The sequence below is a fragment of the Myotis nattereri genome (assembly GCF_964212035.1).
Source record: "Myotis nattereri genome assembly, chromosome: 18".
In the NCBI taxonomy this organism is placed as follows: Eukaryota; Metazoa; Chordata; class Mammalia; order Chiroptera; family Vespertilionidae; genus Myotis; species Myotis nattereri.
The window spans coordinates 24,057,534-24,074,929 of record NC_138093.1 but is presented as its reverse complement, the minus strand read 5'-3'; the positions used below and the strand labels follow the sequence as shown (position 1 = coordinate 24,074,929).

The window sequence follows — 17,396 nt, the reverse complement described above, 5'->3', positions numbered from 1 at the left end:
ATAGGCCAGCAGTGTCAGTATCACTGGGAAGCTTGTTAGAAATACAGACTCCCAGGCCCCAAGCTAGACCAATTAAATCTAAATCTGTTTTACCAAGATCCCTAGGTGATTAGTATGCATTTAAAGTTTGGGAAACACAGATCTAACAGAAAAGACCCTACTAAAGCCATCTTGGATTAAATTTTATGATGATGGAATAGACCAAGTATGGTGGGAATATAGAGGAGTGTGGGGTTAATTCTGATGGAGGAGTAAATATTTGCACTGAAATTTCAATTGCACTGGCCAACAACCTGGGGATGGGGAGCAGATGATAACAGGTAGGAGCATCTAGGTATGGACAATGGTATGGACAAAGCTGTGAATGTGGTGGGTGGGTGGGGGAGGGGGAGGGGAGGCCATGTGCAGAGCCAGCCTAGAGCAGACTAGAAGTCTTTCAAGAGCTCCCTGGGATGGACAGTGCCACTCAGCCCGCAGGTGCTGTGCTCTCCTTTGCACTGACCTGGATGGTGCCCTTTCACCAGTCCTGCACACTAGACAGTGGTCAGTGGTTAGACAGGGAGAGGCCTCTTCCCCACACCTGGCCCTTCGTGACCCTTCAGGGATGATGTTTGCAGTCAACAAAGGATGCCGAGTCTCAGATCTCATGCCAGGCCACCTGGTCCCTGGCAGCGACTCTGCAGGACGACCTTGGTAGGAAGTAGATTCCCACAAATTCTCATGGATTCCCACACATTCCCATGGATTCCCGGCAGCCCAACCTCTGGGGAGAGGTTGGCAGGGAAGGTGACTGTGAAGAAAGTAATGACAAAAGGGAAAGGGGTTGAAGCAGGAGTCAAGAGACTGTGCTCCAGGCCTGGCCTGGCCTCTGGCTGCCTGACCATGAGGCAGCCTCTGGGCTCAGCTGGGAAATGAAGACGATGGGCCAGGTGGTTCCCAGGTCCTTCCAGCCCCGAGAGCCTGGGATTCTGGCGCCTCCCGGTTTTGGAAAGGTCTGCCATTGTTCCCTTTTTCAAACGATTTAGAGTACATTCTCCTGGAACTCACTTTCAGTGGCAAAATGAAACATTTTTCTTGGGTCACAGTCTCCAACCAACTCACAAGGGCTATTGGGTTAGATCGCCCATCAGAGTTACACTTGGGGGAAATATATATGTGTGTGTGTGTGTACACACACACACACACACACACACATACTATGAAATAGATATTAAATACCTACTATGCATTTTTCTTGACAACTGAGTTGGGCAGCAACGAAGCAGAAGCTTGCATTCTGGCCAAAAATGTTCTCATACGTATTTGGAGAAACATGATACATATTAGTAAAGAAGAAAGCCCTATATAATTCTATAATAAAGTATCCTATAAATGATAATTGTTAACATTTCACGGTGCTAAACTCTTTATAGGAATATCTCATTTATTCCACACAAATCTATCAGGTAATAAGTCATTTTGGATGTTTTTGGCTGCAAATAGAAAACTCTGATCCCACTGGCTTAAGCACTAGGACATTTATTCTCCCACTTAAGCACTCCAGAGGTAGTGCAGCCCCATCAACAGCAAGGGAACCAACCACCAGTGGGGTCAGCCTGCTTCGGTCCCTGCAAACATGGCCGGTGCCCAGGCCAACCTCCTCTGATACACAAGGCGGGGGGGGGGGGGGGAGGGAGGGGAGGGGAGGGCGGGTAACTAGCAAAACAAAAAACAGGGTCCTTTAGGGAGAAAGAAGAGGCAGGTGGCTATTCAGAAGGCAAGCAAAAATTTCCATTTTGCAGTTTAAAAAATGAAGTTTTCCAGATTGTAAGTAACTTGTTCAAGGCTACACAACTTATGGGAGTTGGGATTCAAAGCACAGTCCATACCCTGGGCACATTCCAAGTCAGGTCAAAGTCACCTGCCCCCTATCGCCTCTGCTCCCTTTCTGAGCCCCCTCCCCAAGCTCGCTTAGGGTCAGAGACTCCTTCCCTCCATATCTGTTATTTGCTTTCACACCTGCTCCAGGACATGGACTAGTCAGTGGTTGGCAAACTGGGGCTTGCGAGCCACATGCGGCTCTTTGGCTCCTTGAGTGTGACTCTTCCACAAAATACTGACTTGTGCGCATGGGCCACGAAGTTTCAATCGCACTGTACGTGCGCGCTTGCATGTGGTATTTTGTGGAAGAGCCACAGTCAAGGGGCCAAAGAGCCGCAGTTTGCCAACCACTGGACTAGGTTTTATTCATATTTTTATTTCTCTTTCCCCCCCATCCTCTAACACCATGCTTACTTGCTTTTACACTAAATCTCCATCTACTGGGCTCAATAGATTGGTGTTTCCTCCTTAGTATAAAGCATAACCTCTTTCTTTTGCCGTTTCCTCAGCCTCACTGCTGCCCAGAACTCAGCTCTAATACCAGAGAAATTCAGAACAAGGCTCAGACTTTGGGCCTTGACAGACGAAAATTTCAGTTCTAGCTTTGCCACTTATGAGCCCATCTGTCAAATAACTGAACCTATCTAATCTTTGTCTCCCTACCCATCAAATGAGGATATTCACCACGTAGGGTTATGGTGAGAACGGAATGTGATAGAGTTTAGCACAGCCTTCAGTAGATGGGCGTTATCTTTTTAATTAATGAAATAATGTAATAAAAATGAAAATTCATGTTTTTAGTTTGCTGAGCTTTCTCTACATTATCTTCTCTGACCCTCAAACCAGCCCTGTTAGGTGAAGGAGGCGCCTTCCCTGTGACAGCTGGGGAAATTGAGTGTGAGTGAGGTAAAGAGCCTTGTTTGGATTCTTCGATGGTACATTCTTGGGGTGCTTTTCTTTAACCATGTGTGTCAGCGGACCCTGCTTGTGTGGATCGTCCTTGGTATGGGTTGAATTGTACCGTCCGTTTATATGTTAAGTCCTAGCCTCCAGCACCTCAGAATCAGACCTTATTTGAAATAGGGGCATTATAGTTGTAATTATCTACGTTAAGATGAGGCATACTGGAGTAGGGTAGATTTCTAATCCAATCTGACTCACATCCTTCTAAAAAGAGGAAATCTGGGAAGACACAGGGAGAACAGCACTTGAAGATGCAGAGATTTGGTGATGCTTCTGGAAGCCAAGGAATGCCAAGGATTAACAGCCAACGGCCAGAAGCTCGGGGAGAGGCAATGGAACAGATTCCCTTACAGCCGCAGAAGGAACCAACTCTACTGACCCCTGGATCTCAGACTCCTCACCTCCAAACATTTCTGCTCAAGCCACTCAGAAAGAAGGCAGGCATGCGAGAGAGTGCTTGCTGTTGATACAGCAATGATGTCCCTCTCCTCTAGCTCCAAGTGGGGGGTGACGCTCCATCTCTGGTGCTGCAGCCCAGGGGGTAAACGGGCTGCCCCAGCCTAGTCCCTGCTCACACCAGCAGGGGCTGCAGGAGGAGGCCGCTCTAAGCCACCACCCTCCTCATCACTCCGTGAGACCTCAGACACGTGCTCCTTGCATGGCCCTGGGACCTTGTCTCTCCACTCAATCCTATCAGACCCCTGCTGTCCCCTCTTTAGTCCTGCTCAGGGGAGTAATTGCATCAGATAAACCCTGAGTCTCGTGCTTGTCTCAATCCTTGGGATTTCATCTAAGGCTCCTGGCTCTCTCACTTTCTAAACAAAGGGTCCATCCTGACCCGTTCTGCTGCAATAGTTTCTGTACCACCAGGCAGGGCCCACATTTTCGGAACAAAAAGAGAGCTGTCCACCCTCCTGAGAGATAAGGAAGATCCAAGTTTCTGGAACAAAAGGCTTATTTGCCACCCTGGCAATGTAATTAGGACAATACCTTTCATTCCTGGTCAGGCCCACCCTCCTCACGGGCCATGTTGAATTTCTATGGCTGCCTAAGTATAGCTGGCCCAGAATCTTTTCCACGGTGGAATGGGGCAAGCAAGGCTGGTGTCTCCATCATCCCAGCCAGCAGTTGGTAACCTAATAGAAAGCTATAGTTCTGAGTGCAGATAGAGCCCAAAGTCACTGGTTAACATTTTCATTGCCTACTCATTCCCTCCAGCTATGTACTTGCCCAATTGCTCTGTGTAAATAGCCCCAGGATCAAAAAGGATATTGAGTCATAATCTAATAATCAAAAGAATTCAGAAATGGCTGCAATCTCCTGTTAAGAGTTTTCCTTATAAACTGGAACATGTAACCAAATCAGGATTACCAAAGAGTGGACTGTAATCTGGGGTGACCTGCTGCTTCTCCCCCATAGTTCTCCAATTACCCAGAATTTATTAACTAGCCAGAACTGGATGACATTTATAGAATGAATGGCAATAATAGACATTCTTCTTATGCAACAAACTCCGGAGCTATCACCCCCATTTGTCAGGTAAGTAATCAAGGTTCAGGGACTTGTCAAAGGTCACATAGCCAGGAGGTGAAAGAGGGGAATTCAAACCCAGGTCCCGCTGGGCCAAAGCCTGGTGCTTGCTCTCTCGGACCCACACTCACCACTCATCTCCTTGGGTAACCAGACTGGTCAGAATCTCAATACTATATGTGACCAGATGAATCACCCGAACTCTAAAATATCCAGCCGGGTGACTATTTTGCCACCCTGATTTGTGGAAATGAGAGAGGCATTGTTCAGGCTTACAGGCCTGAGATGTGAAAGCCTGCTCCTAATAGCCAGCTGAGAGAGCGGTGCCTGGATTTCTGCAGAAACAGTCTGTTTTCAAGCCAGCATCCAATGACCTCACTCAGGAGACCCCCCTTTGCCCTACCCCTCCTTAAGTTCCTAACGTGAGTTCCAATTTCCTATCAATCTTTATCCTCAGAATTTTATTCCCAGGATTGTCCTAACTCAGGGAAGAAACTGAAGGTTGGGGTTAGTATAAAAACATGTGCTTCTCATTAGATTGTCTGGAGCACGAGTTATAACCTGCTCAACTTCAACGCTTGGAAGAGAAACACAGCACATAGCCTGAAAAATACAATGAATGCTATATTCCCATTATGTCCCTGATGGCTCAAGATCTCCGGCTCCCTACTGAATTATCAGACCCAAAATAAATGCCACAGTCTAGCACTCAAGGTCTTCTGTCAGTCTTGTCACCAGCTGTCTCTATTCAAATCTGGTTTGCTCCCCCAAAGGCTCTGGGGCCTGGCAGGCATGCTGCCCTCCACCAAACTCCTCCCCATCTTGGTGCCTTGGCTCATGCCTGAAACATCCTCTCACCCCTATGCTCCTCCTCTAACGCCATCATTTAGGACTCAAAAGAAAAGGCTCCTAGAAGCCCTTCCTGACCAGTCCCTATGCCTACAGCTCTTCCTGTTCACATGTATTCAGAAGGCCAACATTTACTGAGCACAACCCAGGAGTCATCAAGTCCTCCTTCGGCCAACATTTATTGAGCCCTTTCTATGTGCTTGGCACTGTGCTAAGTGCTCTGCATACTACCCTATTGCCCTACTTCCCTTTACTAGAAATCTCCAAAAAAAGTTGTTTATACTCATGTCTCAATTCCTGTCTTCTCATGGTCTTTTGAGCAAACTGAGGTGACCTCCATGTCAGCAATGCCCCTCCTCCAGATGGCCACCTTTGACCCCTCCTCCCCACCCTTAGGTTCCTTCACCCCCCAGGGGTTCTTCTGGGGGAAGAACCTTAGAAGAAGCTCTGTCCTGCTGGCTTCCACAGGGTTCGTATGCAGACGCTGGAGACAACCGCCATTGTCCTCTGTCATGAGCCTGCACCTCCCCACCATGGGGCCACCTCTCCCCGCTCTGCACCAGGCAGCCGCAGCCCCATGAGAGCCTCTTGCCACTAGATTCTCAGGTGAGAGCCAGACACAGCCTCTCCATCCCTCGAGAGAACACACGTCCTGCTTTCCACCTAGCGCCCTTGAAGCCATCTCACTTGGCTCTAGGTGAGGGGAGTGCACCTTGATGCCTCCCTCAAGCCAGTGGGGATGGGGAACAGAGAGCACACAGGGCACTGACACTTCTCTTCAAAGAAAGCCCCAGTTTCCAATCTCTTGTCAACCTCAGCTTCTTCCATGGGCTAGAGCTGGGTGACGAACCAAGGCTGGCAGCACAACTCCAGGCCTCCCCTTTGGAAGTCTTACACAGAGGCTCCAGCCACCGCTGCCCCCGCCCAACCACCACCTTGGAATGACACTGGGGTTTTGCCACTGTTTTACTATTAGCCTTGGAAGCCACTGTTGGTACTCAGAGACCAAAGGATGAATTACAGTTAAGATCTTGTTTCAAACATTTGTTGAATTCAATACCAAAAATAGAAAATGACAATATATGGCTCCAAAATGAGACCCAACACTCTTGAGACAAGTCCAGAAGACCAACTCTGCTAAGGAAAAAACCGTCTGATGAATTCTTAAGCTCCTGAGATCGTAAGCTTTCTGGACAAGCTTCTTCTTCAATCAGAAAACTGGGGAAGCAATGAAAGCAATGTCTTTGAAAGAAGAGATCTTGGTGATGTAGATGGGACAGGACACTTGGGAAAGATGACCATGGCATCCAGGAGTCTGTGACAAGGACAGGAACAATGTGACAATTAGTCCAGGACCAGTTCTATCGAGGATTAGGGCCCTTTTATGGCAGGAGAGAACTATATCTCTGCTGGGGCCTGCCTGTGGCAATCCTAACTTCCTTATTTAAACATCAGTATTGACATGCAGCGCCTCCTCCCCACCCACCCACCCCCCGTTCCCTCCCCCCCACTCAAGTTCCTAAAGCTCTATTTCTCACCATTTAGGGACTAGAGTAAGGTGAAGAAACAGAACCAGGCATGATAGACCCAAACTACCATTATTCCAGCACACACAACAATCTACACACTTTCCTATTACAAATCATTCATTCTTCACAATAATTCTGAGTAAACAGAACTAGCCCCAGGAGGAAACTGAACTCAAATTAAGAGATTTTTTTCATGAAAACACTGAAGACAGGGAGGTACAACTCACTATTTCCAGAACGTTCCCCAGACTTCCCTGCCTTTGCTCATCCTGTGCTCCATCTGAAAGATCACTGCTCACCTCTACCTGTCCAGATCCTACTATTCCTAAAAGGGCAGCTCCCATCTAACTTCCTGCTTATTGCAGCCTCGGCTCCCTCCAAGGTAGAAGCAACAGTTCCTGGAACTTTGTACCTCTGCTGTAACATTCAGTCCCCCTCCTAATGTGCCTATTAGTGTCCATCTTATTGCCTCTAGCACAGCGGTTCTCAACCTGTGGGTCGTGACCCCTTTGGTGGTTGAACGACCCTTTCACAGGGGTCGCCTAAGACCATCCTACCTATCAGATATTTACATTACGATTCATAACAGTAGCAACATTACAGTTATGAAGTAGCAACGAAAATAATTTTATGGTTGGGTCACAACATGAGGAACTGTATTTAAAGGGCCAGAGGTTGAGAACCACTGCTCTAGCAGCATATAAAGTCCTTGAGGGCACTAATGGTGTCTTATTCACCTTGGTATTACTCAATGCACAGAAGAAATGCATGAGAGCAAGTTTCTTGCTCACAGCAGATACTCAACACGTTTGTTGAATGAGGAGCACAGAGGTGTTACAAAAGGTGAAGTCTCGGGTATCTGGTACCAGAGCCCCTTGTTTGCTGCTCAGATGAACAAGATCTGAGAGTTCGCTGCAATCAAAAGCAAATGCTGGCCTGTCTCCAGAGGGCATCTATCCCATCCTGGCTTCTGCTTCAAAGTTCCCCCTAAGTCCCAGTTGCAGGTCTCTTGATCTTTCCATGTTTGCTCATTAAAGTTAATTTGAAACATGAAAAGATTCAGGACTGAGTATTTCATTAAGTCCAGGTCTTCTTAATGCAGCAACTGCAGACAAAACGTAAAAACAGGGCAGAGGTTGCCAGCACAAGGCCAGTACCTGGAGCACCCCTTTAAGGCCCTGGCCTCTGTTCACAAATGACATCTGCTGTCAGCTTTGGGGTTGCTAAGAGTATCAACAGAAGTAGATTATGCCCCTTAGAGATATCATGTGTCTTCAAGGAGTTCCACGGCTCTCCCAGAAGCAACAATTTATGTGAAAACAGCCTTGTCTAGAGTCCTGGGTGTGGACTAAGATAACTGTTAACAATTATCGGCTACCATTTCCTGAGTTCTCCCTGTATACTGAGGATTATGCTGTTTTTACCGGGGCTATCTCTTCTAATCCTCATAGTAACCCGCTGAGGTGATACTATTATTGATCCCATATTACTTTGAGGGAAATGGGGCTTAGAGATGTTCAAGCCACATACTGACCCTAGAATCTCAGGAACGTAAACTCATAATGATAAATGGGGCTCAATCAACTTTTCCATCTCATGCTAATGGTCAAACACTTTCTAATTCATTCACATCCATGCTCCCCGCACTCTTGCCAATACTGACTGGTGAGGTCTTATAATTCTTTTTTTTTTTTTCTTATAATTCTTTTGGTGCATGGACTTCCTCTCCCACCTCAGGTCTTGCACATCCTTGTCAAGGCTATTATTGGGATCTACTCTTGTTATGGATGTGGAGGTAATAGGGGTGGTGGGAGTGAGTCCTACAAAGACTGGTGTCCCCTGGTGACAGAACTCTCCCAGGTGCATTTATTGAAAGGTATTTCTACAGAGGAAGACTTTTGTCTCAGCTGGGGAGAGGGGTTTCTTCTGTCAGAAAGGGAGGTTCTATGGAACTGGGGAGTTCAGAGTTCTCAGCCTCACCTGTTTCCCCATCCCAAATCTCAGGGTCCCACTCCTCCCACAAGTGCCCCTGTCTTAGCATTAGAGACTGGGGGTGGGGTGGGGAGAAAGCATTTAATTAGTCCTGTCTCTCTACAATCCATACAACACAGCACTGGATTCTTAGCCATGTCTGTCTGTCCTGCAACAAAAAGAAATGAAAGATTCCTTTACAGTTGGTATAAAAGCTTTTGAAAAACCTTCCCTGAGTTACTGGCAGTCCAGGACATATCTGGGGATGTTTCTCACTAACACTGAATCTCCCCCAGGAACAACAACTGTCATTGAAGGTTTCTAAAATACAATCTACACGTCACTCAGCATGACATTCTCTAATTCGAAATAATTCTCCAATTACCATACATTTCTATATTTCATGTGTGTGTCTGCATGTATATACTATGCTTTTAACTATATTGTAAGCTTTGTGGGGACAAGATTATCTCAGTATTTAGTAAATTCATGTTGACTAAATTCCTGAAGACCTTCTTGCTCATTCTAACATTTGATTCCAGACAATGGGCAGTGGCTGTGCCTGGGGACCCTCAAGAACGTGGGGAGGCAGGTGTGTGTGTGTTGGGGGGTCTGCGGGAGCCTCACCGTGGAGCAGCCAGGCCATGAAGGACCTCCATGGGCTCCCGTGGTCAAGCTGAGTTTTCCTTAGGAAACAGCTTCCCAGGCACTCGGAGCCCACAGACTCAGGACTGTCTGCCAGCTCTGCTAATCATTCACCCCCTTTGGCTTTCTTCTTGGCTACTTGTGGGCAGGGTCTGGTTTGGGGTGGGTGATTCCTACCTTCAAAATTGAGGTCAGGATGTTCATGTTTCAATGAACAGCATGTAGTGTTGGTGTGTGGCCAAGGTGGGGGCCTGAGCATCCTGGATGGGACCTTAAGTGGGGCTACCTGTCCTCATCTGTGCCAATTTCAACTTCGCATCTCTGTTGGATCAGCACTGCTGTTCTCTCTCCTCCTCTGGCCACTGGCTCACAGATGCCAGGAATAGTCAAAAGGTGGAGACAAATGGGGTGGTCAGGAAGTGAATGCACTTCCCTCAATGTCCACTATGTCCCTTAAACCCACAGCTATAACATCTGGAAGTAACATAACTAGTGACTGAAAACAGCCACTTCTTTAAAATATATAAATATATATATATTGATTTCAGAGAGGAAGGGAGAGGGAGAGAGCTAGAAACATCAATGATGAGAGAGAATCATTGATTGGCTGCCTCCTACACACCCCCTACTGGGGATCAAGCCTACAACCCGGGCATGTGCCCTTGACTGGAATCAAACCTAGGACCCTTCAGTCTGCAGGCCGATGCTCTATCCACTAAGCCAAACCGGCGAGGGCTACAGCCACTTGACACCTTCAGTGCATTCTAGGTAGAACCGGGCTACTCAGAAACATGCCTGGGCTCTTTGTGGAGCAATGGACTTTGCTGCCCAGAGGCCACCTCCCCTCAGAGCAGCTCAGCAATTTCCCAGAACAAAGGCAAGAACCAAAGAGAGCCCCAGAGCTTTCTCCTCCATGACCCACTCCAATCCAGGGTCGTACTCACACTTCCCTTTGTACCTCCTCTCCCTAAGCATTCAGCTCCTTGACATTTTCTGGGCGTTTTGACCACTAGCTAAAAAGGGAAATTGGGGGTACCAGAGCCACTCCTTTCTATGCAATAACCCCCACATTTTCCTCTCTTTCTCCTACTCTCCCCCTTTCTCGTTCTCCTCCTCTTTCTTCTTCTCCACTCCCCCCTCTCTTTAGAGAACACAGGTGCCAAAGCCCTTTCTTTTCTCTAATAGAGAAATCGAAGCTCTGCTAATTAGGGGGAAATTTGGACTGGAATCCTGGTCTCTCAATTGCCAGTCATTATTTTTTCCATTTCAAACCATGCCTTCCTAAAGCTGAGGTTCTACAACAGAATGTTAACAGCAATTATCGTCGGGTTTGGAACTGCAAGTGCTTGTTTTTCTCTATTTTTTTTGCTTAGGGATTTTTCCAAATTTTTCTGCAAAAGGCTATGAATTACTTTTGCAATAGCTTGGGTAAACTGGATGCTATAATAAACAAGTGTAAAAATTTCCATTGCTTACCCAAAAATGTTTATTGCTTGACCATAGATAGTCCAAAATGAGTATTCCTAAAGAATGTATAGGCCTCCTAGAAGAAGCAATTCAGGAAACCTGTTCCTTCCACCTTGGAGCTCCTCTATTCTCCAGTGTGACTTTCAAATAAGCTGTAATGTTCTGTATAAAGCAAGAGGAAAGGAAAGAATACACGAGGGACACTTTTATGGGGGAGGCCAGAAAGTAATATATGTATATCACTTCCATTCACGCTCCATTGGCTAGAACTCAGTTGCAAGGCTGCATGAACTGTAGGCATAGTGGGAAATGTAGTTTATCAGCATACAAAAGAAGAAAAGGAAATGAATACAGAGAATGTGTAGTCAATCTATGCCACACCTGTGTAAGGAAAAGACAGCTGAAGTTAAAATGGAATAAGGAAGGCAAGTCCCTCTGTAAAGCTATCTGAAACTCTATCTCCCTTACAGCATTTTCACACTCAAATCCCCATTGTCCCACTGATAAGAAATGCCCTTCATCCTCAAGGGTATGAATAGATTGGTTTTTCTGATGTAAATGGGTGTAGAAAAGGGAGATCACTGGATAAGACTGAGGGCTCAGGCAGCGCTGTGACCTAGGGGTAAACCTCCTCCTCCTCACTGGGGGCACGATCAGCATATGGGTGTTGCCTCTCTACCCCACGGTACTGCTTTTCACCGTGAGGACAGATGATTATGAAGACTGCGATGTCACCATGGTTCATGTTGAGTAATGAATTTCCTCTCCCCTCAGCACAATGATCAGGCCCAGAGAAACTCCTATTCCATGTACCTCCTGCAACAGATCCAGAACCATTTGTGTGCTCAGAGCATGCACCTTGTTCTCTACCATCCCCTCTAAATGAAAACCTCTTGCCTTAGATACAGTCTTAACAGATGTGTTAATATTCGTGAGTAACCCAGACTTCATCTGGATAATCAGGCCATGGGAGAGAGGGGCAGCTGCGACCAGAAACATCTCAAAGGCCCCAACTCTGAGCTCATGAGAACACACATTCTCACAGGTGCATACCAGGAAACAGTCATCTCCCTTCTTTGGCAGAAGTCAGTCAGTTCCCAGTGTACTAGAATGGAATGGAACAATGAGACCCACCTCACCCAAAGTGTAGGCTTCTGTCCAGAACTTTCCATTCTGTCTGGGAAGAGTGGGCAGAGAGAGATAATAAAAGTAGGTAGACGCTAGCTCTTTATATACAGCCCAAAACTTGAGGGGGTCCTCTAAAGAGAGGAGGGCAGAGAGGTTCTGAGTTCTGCTCTTCGTTCCTGAATCAGAAAGATCGGTAATTTCATGGGAAAGTTCAATGGTCATGTATACCCAGGGCTGTATCTTTTCTCTTATGGACTGTATCAGGCAGCAGGTGTCTTTAAGACCACCATAGTCAATGACTCTCTTCTGTATCCTTCATGTCCTCCCAGAAATAAGGGAATACGGGCCAGGCTGTGGGAAATATCCTACCAAGGTTTGTTGAAAATAGTGACCGGCTCTATCTTTACGATTTATGTGATCTTCTGTCTTGATGATGGGATGGTGCTGATGAACAGGGAAATGCCACCGAGATTTATGTACCCCAAAGAGTGGCAGCACCTCACCATGTTCATCCTCCTCACCCTCAATGGCTGTGTAGATGTCACAAGCAAGAACTTGCTGCCTCAGAGGTGTGTGCTCCTAGAAAAAGGTGCCCTGGTCCTGATCTTCTACGTGCTCCTGATACTGTTGGTGTCACATGTTCAAGATTCGACAGGGGTGGAACTGCAGGTTCATTCTCTACTCATCTTGGTGGTGTTCCTGCTCATGCTGGTGTTCACTGTTGAGCTGTGGGCGCCCAACGCATTTCACCTCTCAATGATTGAGGCCTTTCTGTTTCTGATGATGGGCTCCTGGCTGATGCAGGCAGGCTTTATTCTGTACAGACCAGTCACCGGCTACCCATGGCAGGATGATGACATCAGTGACATCATGTTTGTCACCACCTTCTTCTGCTGGCATGTGATGATCAATGCTTTGTGTCTACTGGGAACATATGGCATCTCTTCCTTTTGGCATCATTGTTACAGTTCCAGGTCGAAGCTGATGGGATCCAAAGAAGCTTCCATATTATACAAACACTGAAGGACCTGTCTACCAATTGCTGCCAGAAGTGGAGCAGTCAGAGAAAGATGACCAGGCTCTTCTCCTCCCAGAGAGCTCATCCTGAGATACCTGGCACATTGTCTATCCCTACTTCCTCCTTGTAGGTTCTCTCAGACATGTGCATTGTATCCTCTTTGGTCTCCAATGAAGGTAATGGCCAAGGAGAGCATTTGGTCTCCATCTGCTGGTACATCTCCTGTCCTTGAACCTCAAATCACTGAGGAGATGAGGAGAGAGGGGGCTGAGAAAGGCATGCTGATGGGATTGATGTATTGGGGGAAGAGGACCATAGGAATAGATAAATGTGGGAGAAAAACTATGAGAGTTAAAGAATGCAATCCAAGATCGGCCTCTGAATGGAAGAGAGTGGAGTCCAGCAGTCATGCCAGCACCAGCTGTTTCTCCAGGTTTTTACTTGTGGAATAAAGACTACTTTCTCACAAATCAAAATTGCAATCGTAGGTGTTTCTGTTTGCCAACTAAAGTGAAACATTTATGGTATAATCCACTTCTCTCACCTGGTTACAGTAATAAGAACATCATACATACATTTTAAAATTTGGATAGATCAGGATTGTTTCAAATTTTCCACATAAAGAATCAGTACTTTCATATCACAGTTTGTCAAATTCCCATAAACCAAATTTCCATTAAATGGTAGCACATTTCTTATTCTTGATTTCTAATCCAGCCAAAGCAAGATGTAGCTACTTGTTTAACTACCACCAGCCCTACCAGGAATTTACTAGGTCCGACTTTGCTCTATCCTACACTTGTGCCTTTGCCAAAGGACACTGTGCAATTTGGAAAAAGCCATCGCCAGTCACATATAAACTATACGGTGTGACTTTATACCTGGCATTAAAACTTAACACTACGGCCACCGAGAATTATTTCTCCAGAAAATTCTCACATACTCTTGATCTGGAACTCTTCAGCACCTCATCTAAATCTGCCTTGTTTTTTCCATGCTGATGATACATTCTTTGTCCTGTTTCTCACATTGTCTCTCACAGGGAAGTTTTGCCTTACCCACTCAAGGCGGTCTCCTTAAGAGCAGAGATCTGTCATATCCTAGGCACCTCATTTGCTCAGCATGTTCCAGAGGAATATAACGTTGGCCTCTACACATGAGGATTAAATTGCTTTACCAACTTTCATAATACATCATAAATATTCTATAATTAAAGCTGTGGTATAGGAGCAAGCAAGTACCACTGGACTGCCCATCAACATAGTATAATGTAATAGACACTCCAGACACAGAAATATAGTGTGAGAATTAAATACATGCTAAGAAAGGGCTCCTCAATTAATGTGAGGAATAACTGACTCTCCATTTTGGGAGGAAAACCCTTAGTTTCTACCTCAGACAACACACAAGGAAAGAATTATAGATGGATTGAAAAGTTAAACATCAGCAATAAGACTGTCAAATTATTTTAAAGGAAATACAGGAAGATATTTTATAATAAAAGATATGAAACTTTCTTGAGCAAGACAAATTCTAAAAAGATTACCCATTTTAATGAGCTTTCCCATAATTAAAAGACACAAGAAAAAGAAAAAAAGAAAAGAGACAGCCCTAGTCAGTTTGGCTCAATGGATAGAGCATTGGCCTGCAGACTGAAGAGTCCCGGGTTCCATTTGGGTCAAGGGCACATGCCTGGGTGGTGGGCTCGGTCCCCGGTGGGGGGCATGCAGGAGGCAGCCGATCAGTGGTTCTCTTGCATCATTGATGTCTCTATCTCTCTCTCCCTCTCCCTTCTTCTCTGAAATCAGTAAAAATATATTAAAGAAAATAAAAGGGACACTGGGAAGAATATTTTTAACACATATAACAGACAAAAAAAAAAATCAGTATCCAGAATATATAGAGATATTCTAACACTGACAAACAAAATGCAACCTGATATAAAAATGGGCAGAAAATATAAGTGTCGCCAAACCGGTCTGGCTCAGTGGATAGAGCGTCGGCCTGCGGACTGAAAGGTCCCAGGTTCGATTCCGGTCAAGGGCATGTACCTTGGTTGCAGGCACATCCCCAGTAGGAGGTGTGCAGGAGGCAACTGGTCGATGTTTCTCTCTCATCGATGTTTCTAACTCTCTATCCCTCTCCCTTCCTCTCTGTAAAAAATCAATAAAATATATTTTAAAAGAAGAAAATATAAGTGTCCATCGCTCAGAAAAAGAACAATCTCTGCCTCCACCTTCACATTGTCCTCTGCCTTTCTCTTATAAAGCCACATGCCATTGGATATAGAATCTACCTTAAAGCCAAATGATCTCATCTCGAAATCCTTAACTTAATTATATCTGCAAAGACCCTTGTGCCAAATAAGGTCACTTTCATAGGTTCCAGGGTTAAGACTTGGAGATATCTTTTTAGAGGCCACCAAGCAAGCCACCACACTCTGCTTGCCCATACCAGGACCTTCTGTCCCATGTCCCTTGGGGCCTAAAGGCAGTTACAGCTCCATCTGTTACTCAACTATCCCTTGCGGTCACCTTACACCCAGCTCACATCTGTGTAAGAAGTACCCTTTTAAGCCCTCCTTGAACTATTCCAATTTAGGTTGCCATCTATTTCCTATTGGGACCCTCTCTGAGTCCCAATAGACACTAATAGAGTAATTTCAGAGACGAGAGCTTTAAACAGAATTCACCCCCAGATATTTGGAACAATGATAAGAGAAAAACTTTTTAACTGAATTTCACTAAAGTGAACCTACAGTGAAGGAGACTAATTTGTAAACAGGTAGATAATAAATTAAGGGGATCTTCCAAATTCAATGAAGATGATCAAAGGATTAATTCATTCATTAAAAAAATCTTAAACAGCTACTTTTTCCAGGTACTGTGTAGGGATTAGCAATACAATAATGAGAAAGACACAAACAGACATACACAATTATAGTGCAACTTATAGTAATGAATGAAAAGGAAGATTAGATGGTGTGGTCAGCAGAATTCTAAGATGGTCCCCAGGACTCCTGCCCCTGGTGTACACACTCTGTACAATCCCTTCCTCTTGAGTGTGAGTGGGACCAGTGAATGTAATGGAATAGCATTCCATGGTTCGTTTGTAATAGTTGAATTTATTTCGTTGTTGTTGTTGTTGTTACTTTAATATATCTTTATTAAATAGATATGACTTATTGAGCACTTACTGTGTGCGAGGTTCTTTATATGTTACTATTAACCCTCGTAATAATATTTTTGAGGCAGCTTATTTTTATTTAATAATAATAATTTATGCCCACTTTGCTGAAGACACTGAACCACAGAAATACAAATATATAGTAAACTAGTTGAAAAACAAGACGATTTCTGAATCCAAGCTCTTTCCTCATACTATAATAAGTTGCATTTAAATTAGTGAAAAGGGAGATTGCCCTGGGTGGGTCTGACCTAGTCAGGTGAGGTCTTTATAAGAACATGAGCCATCAGGGAGATGCAACCTTCTTAGCCTGAAGGAAAGCAAACAGCTGTGTCAAGAACTTCCTATTGGGGGCAATATGGCAAGGAAATGCGAGCAAACTCTAGTTGCTGAGAGCAGTCCTTGACTCACAGGCAGCAAGAAAACGGAAGCTTGGGTCCTAGAACTGCAAGGAGCTGCATTTTGCCAACATCCAGTGAGCTTGCAATAGGATCTTGAGCCTCTGATGGGAATCCCAGCCCCAGCCATCACCTTGCTGAGATCTGAGAGAGGACTCAGCCAACCCATACTGGATTCCTGGCCATGGAAACCATGAGATAATACATTTGTGTTGCTTGAACTCCTATATTGAAGTTAATTTGTTATGCAGCAATAGAAAACTAATGCAGGTCGTATTCGTTTTGGGTGAAGGTTTATCCAGCACAGGTTAGGGATGAGAAACACCACAGTTCATTAAAGATGTATGGCTCTGCCCGGCTGGTGTGGCTCAGTGGTTGACCTCTGGACCAGGAGGTCACAGTTCGATTCTTGGTCAGGGCACATTCCCAGGTAGTCAGCTCAATCCCCAGAGAAGGCGTGCAGGAGGCAGGTGATCAATGATTCTCTCGTCATTGATGTCACTGGAAGATTGTATCCAAAACGAAGCTGAGATCCTAATGAGAATGAGGAGCTTCAGGCCCATCAAGTTCTTACGCTCTGTGTCTACAATCATAAGGTGGAATTTAGTTTCTTGGGCCCCAAACAGTGGCTTGGACAGAGTACATGAGAATTCTAGATTGTGAGATACTGAAGGTAGAGGAGGAAGTTGGGTGGGAATAATAAACATAACCCTTTGGATGTCTGTCACATCAAAATTAAGGAATTTACTGAGCTTTCAGTGAGCCTCTTGGAGGCTTGGTAGACAATGTATATTAACTACCTGATTTAAAACCAGGCAAACCCTTAACTCCTATTGGCTTAACACAACAGAA

The 17,396-nt window shown here is 45.3% G+C and overlaps 1 protein-coding gene across 1 annotated transcript; it reads left to right on the top strand.

Moving 5' to 3' along the window:
- Nucleotides 1–12,143: 12,143 nt before the first annotated feature.
- LOC308534167 (transmembrane epididymal protein 1A-like) lies at nucleotides 12,144–12,965 on the top strand (the record flags this gene model as incomplete). The annotated part of the gene is made up of 1 exon (XM_081112515.1): nucleotides 12,144–12,965. The coding sequence occupies one exon, from the start codon at nucleotides 12,144–12,146 to the stop codon at nucleotides 12,963–12,965; it is 822 nt and encodes a 273-aa protein (XP_080968641.1).
- Nucleotides 12,966–17,396: the final 4,431 nt, after the last annotated feature.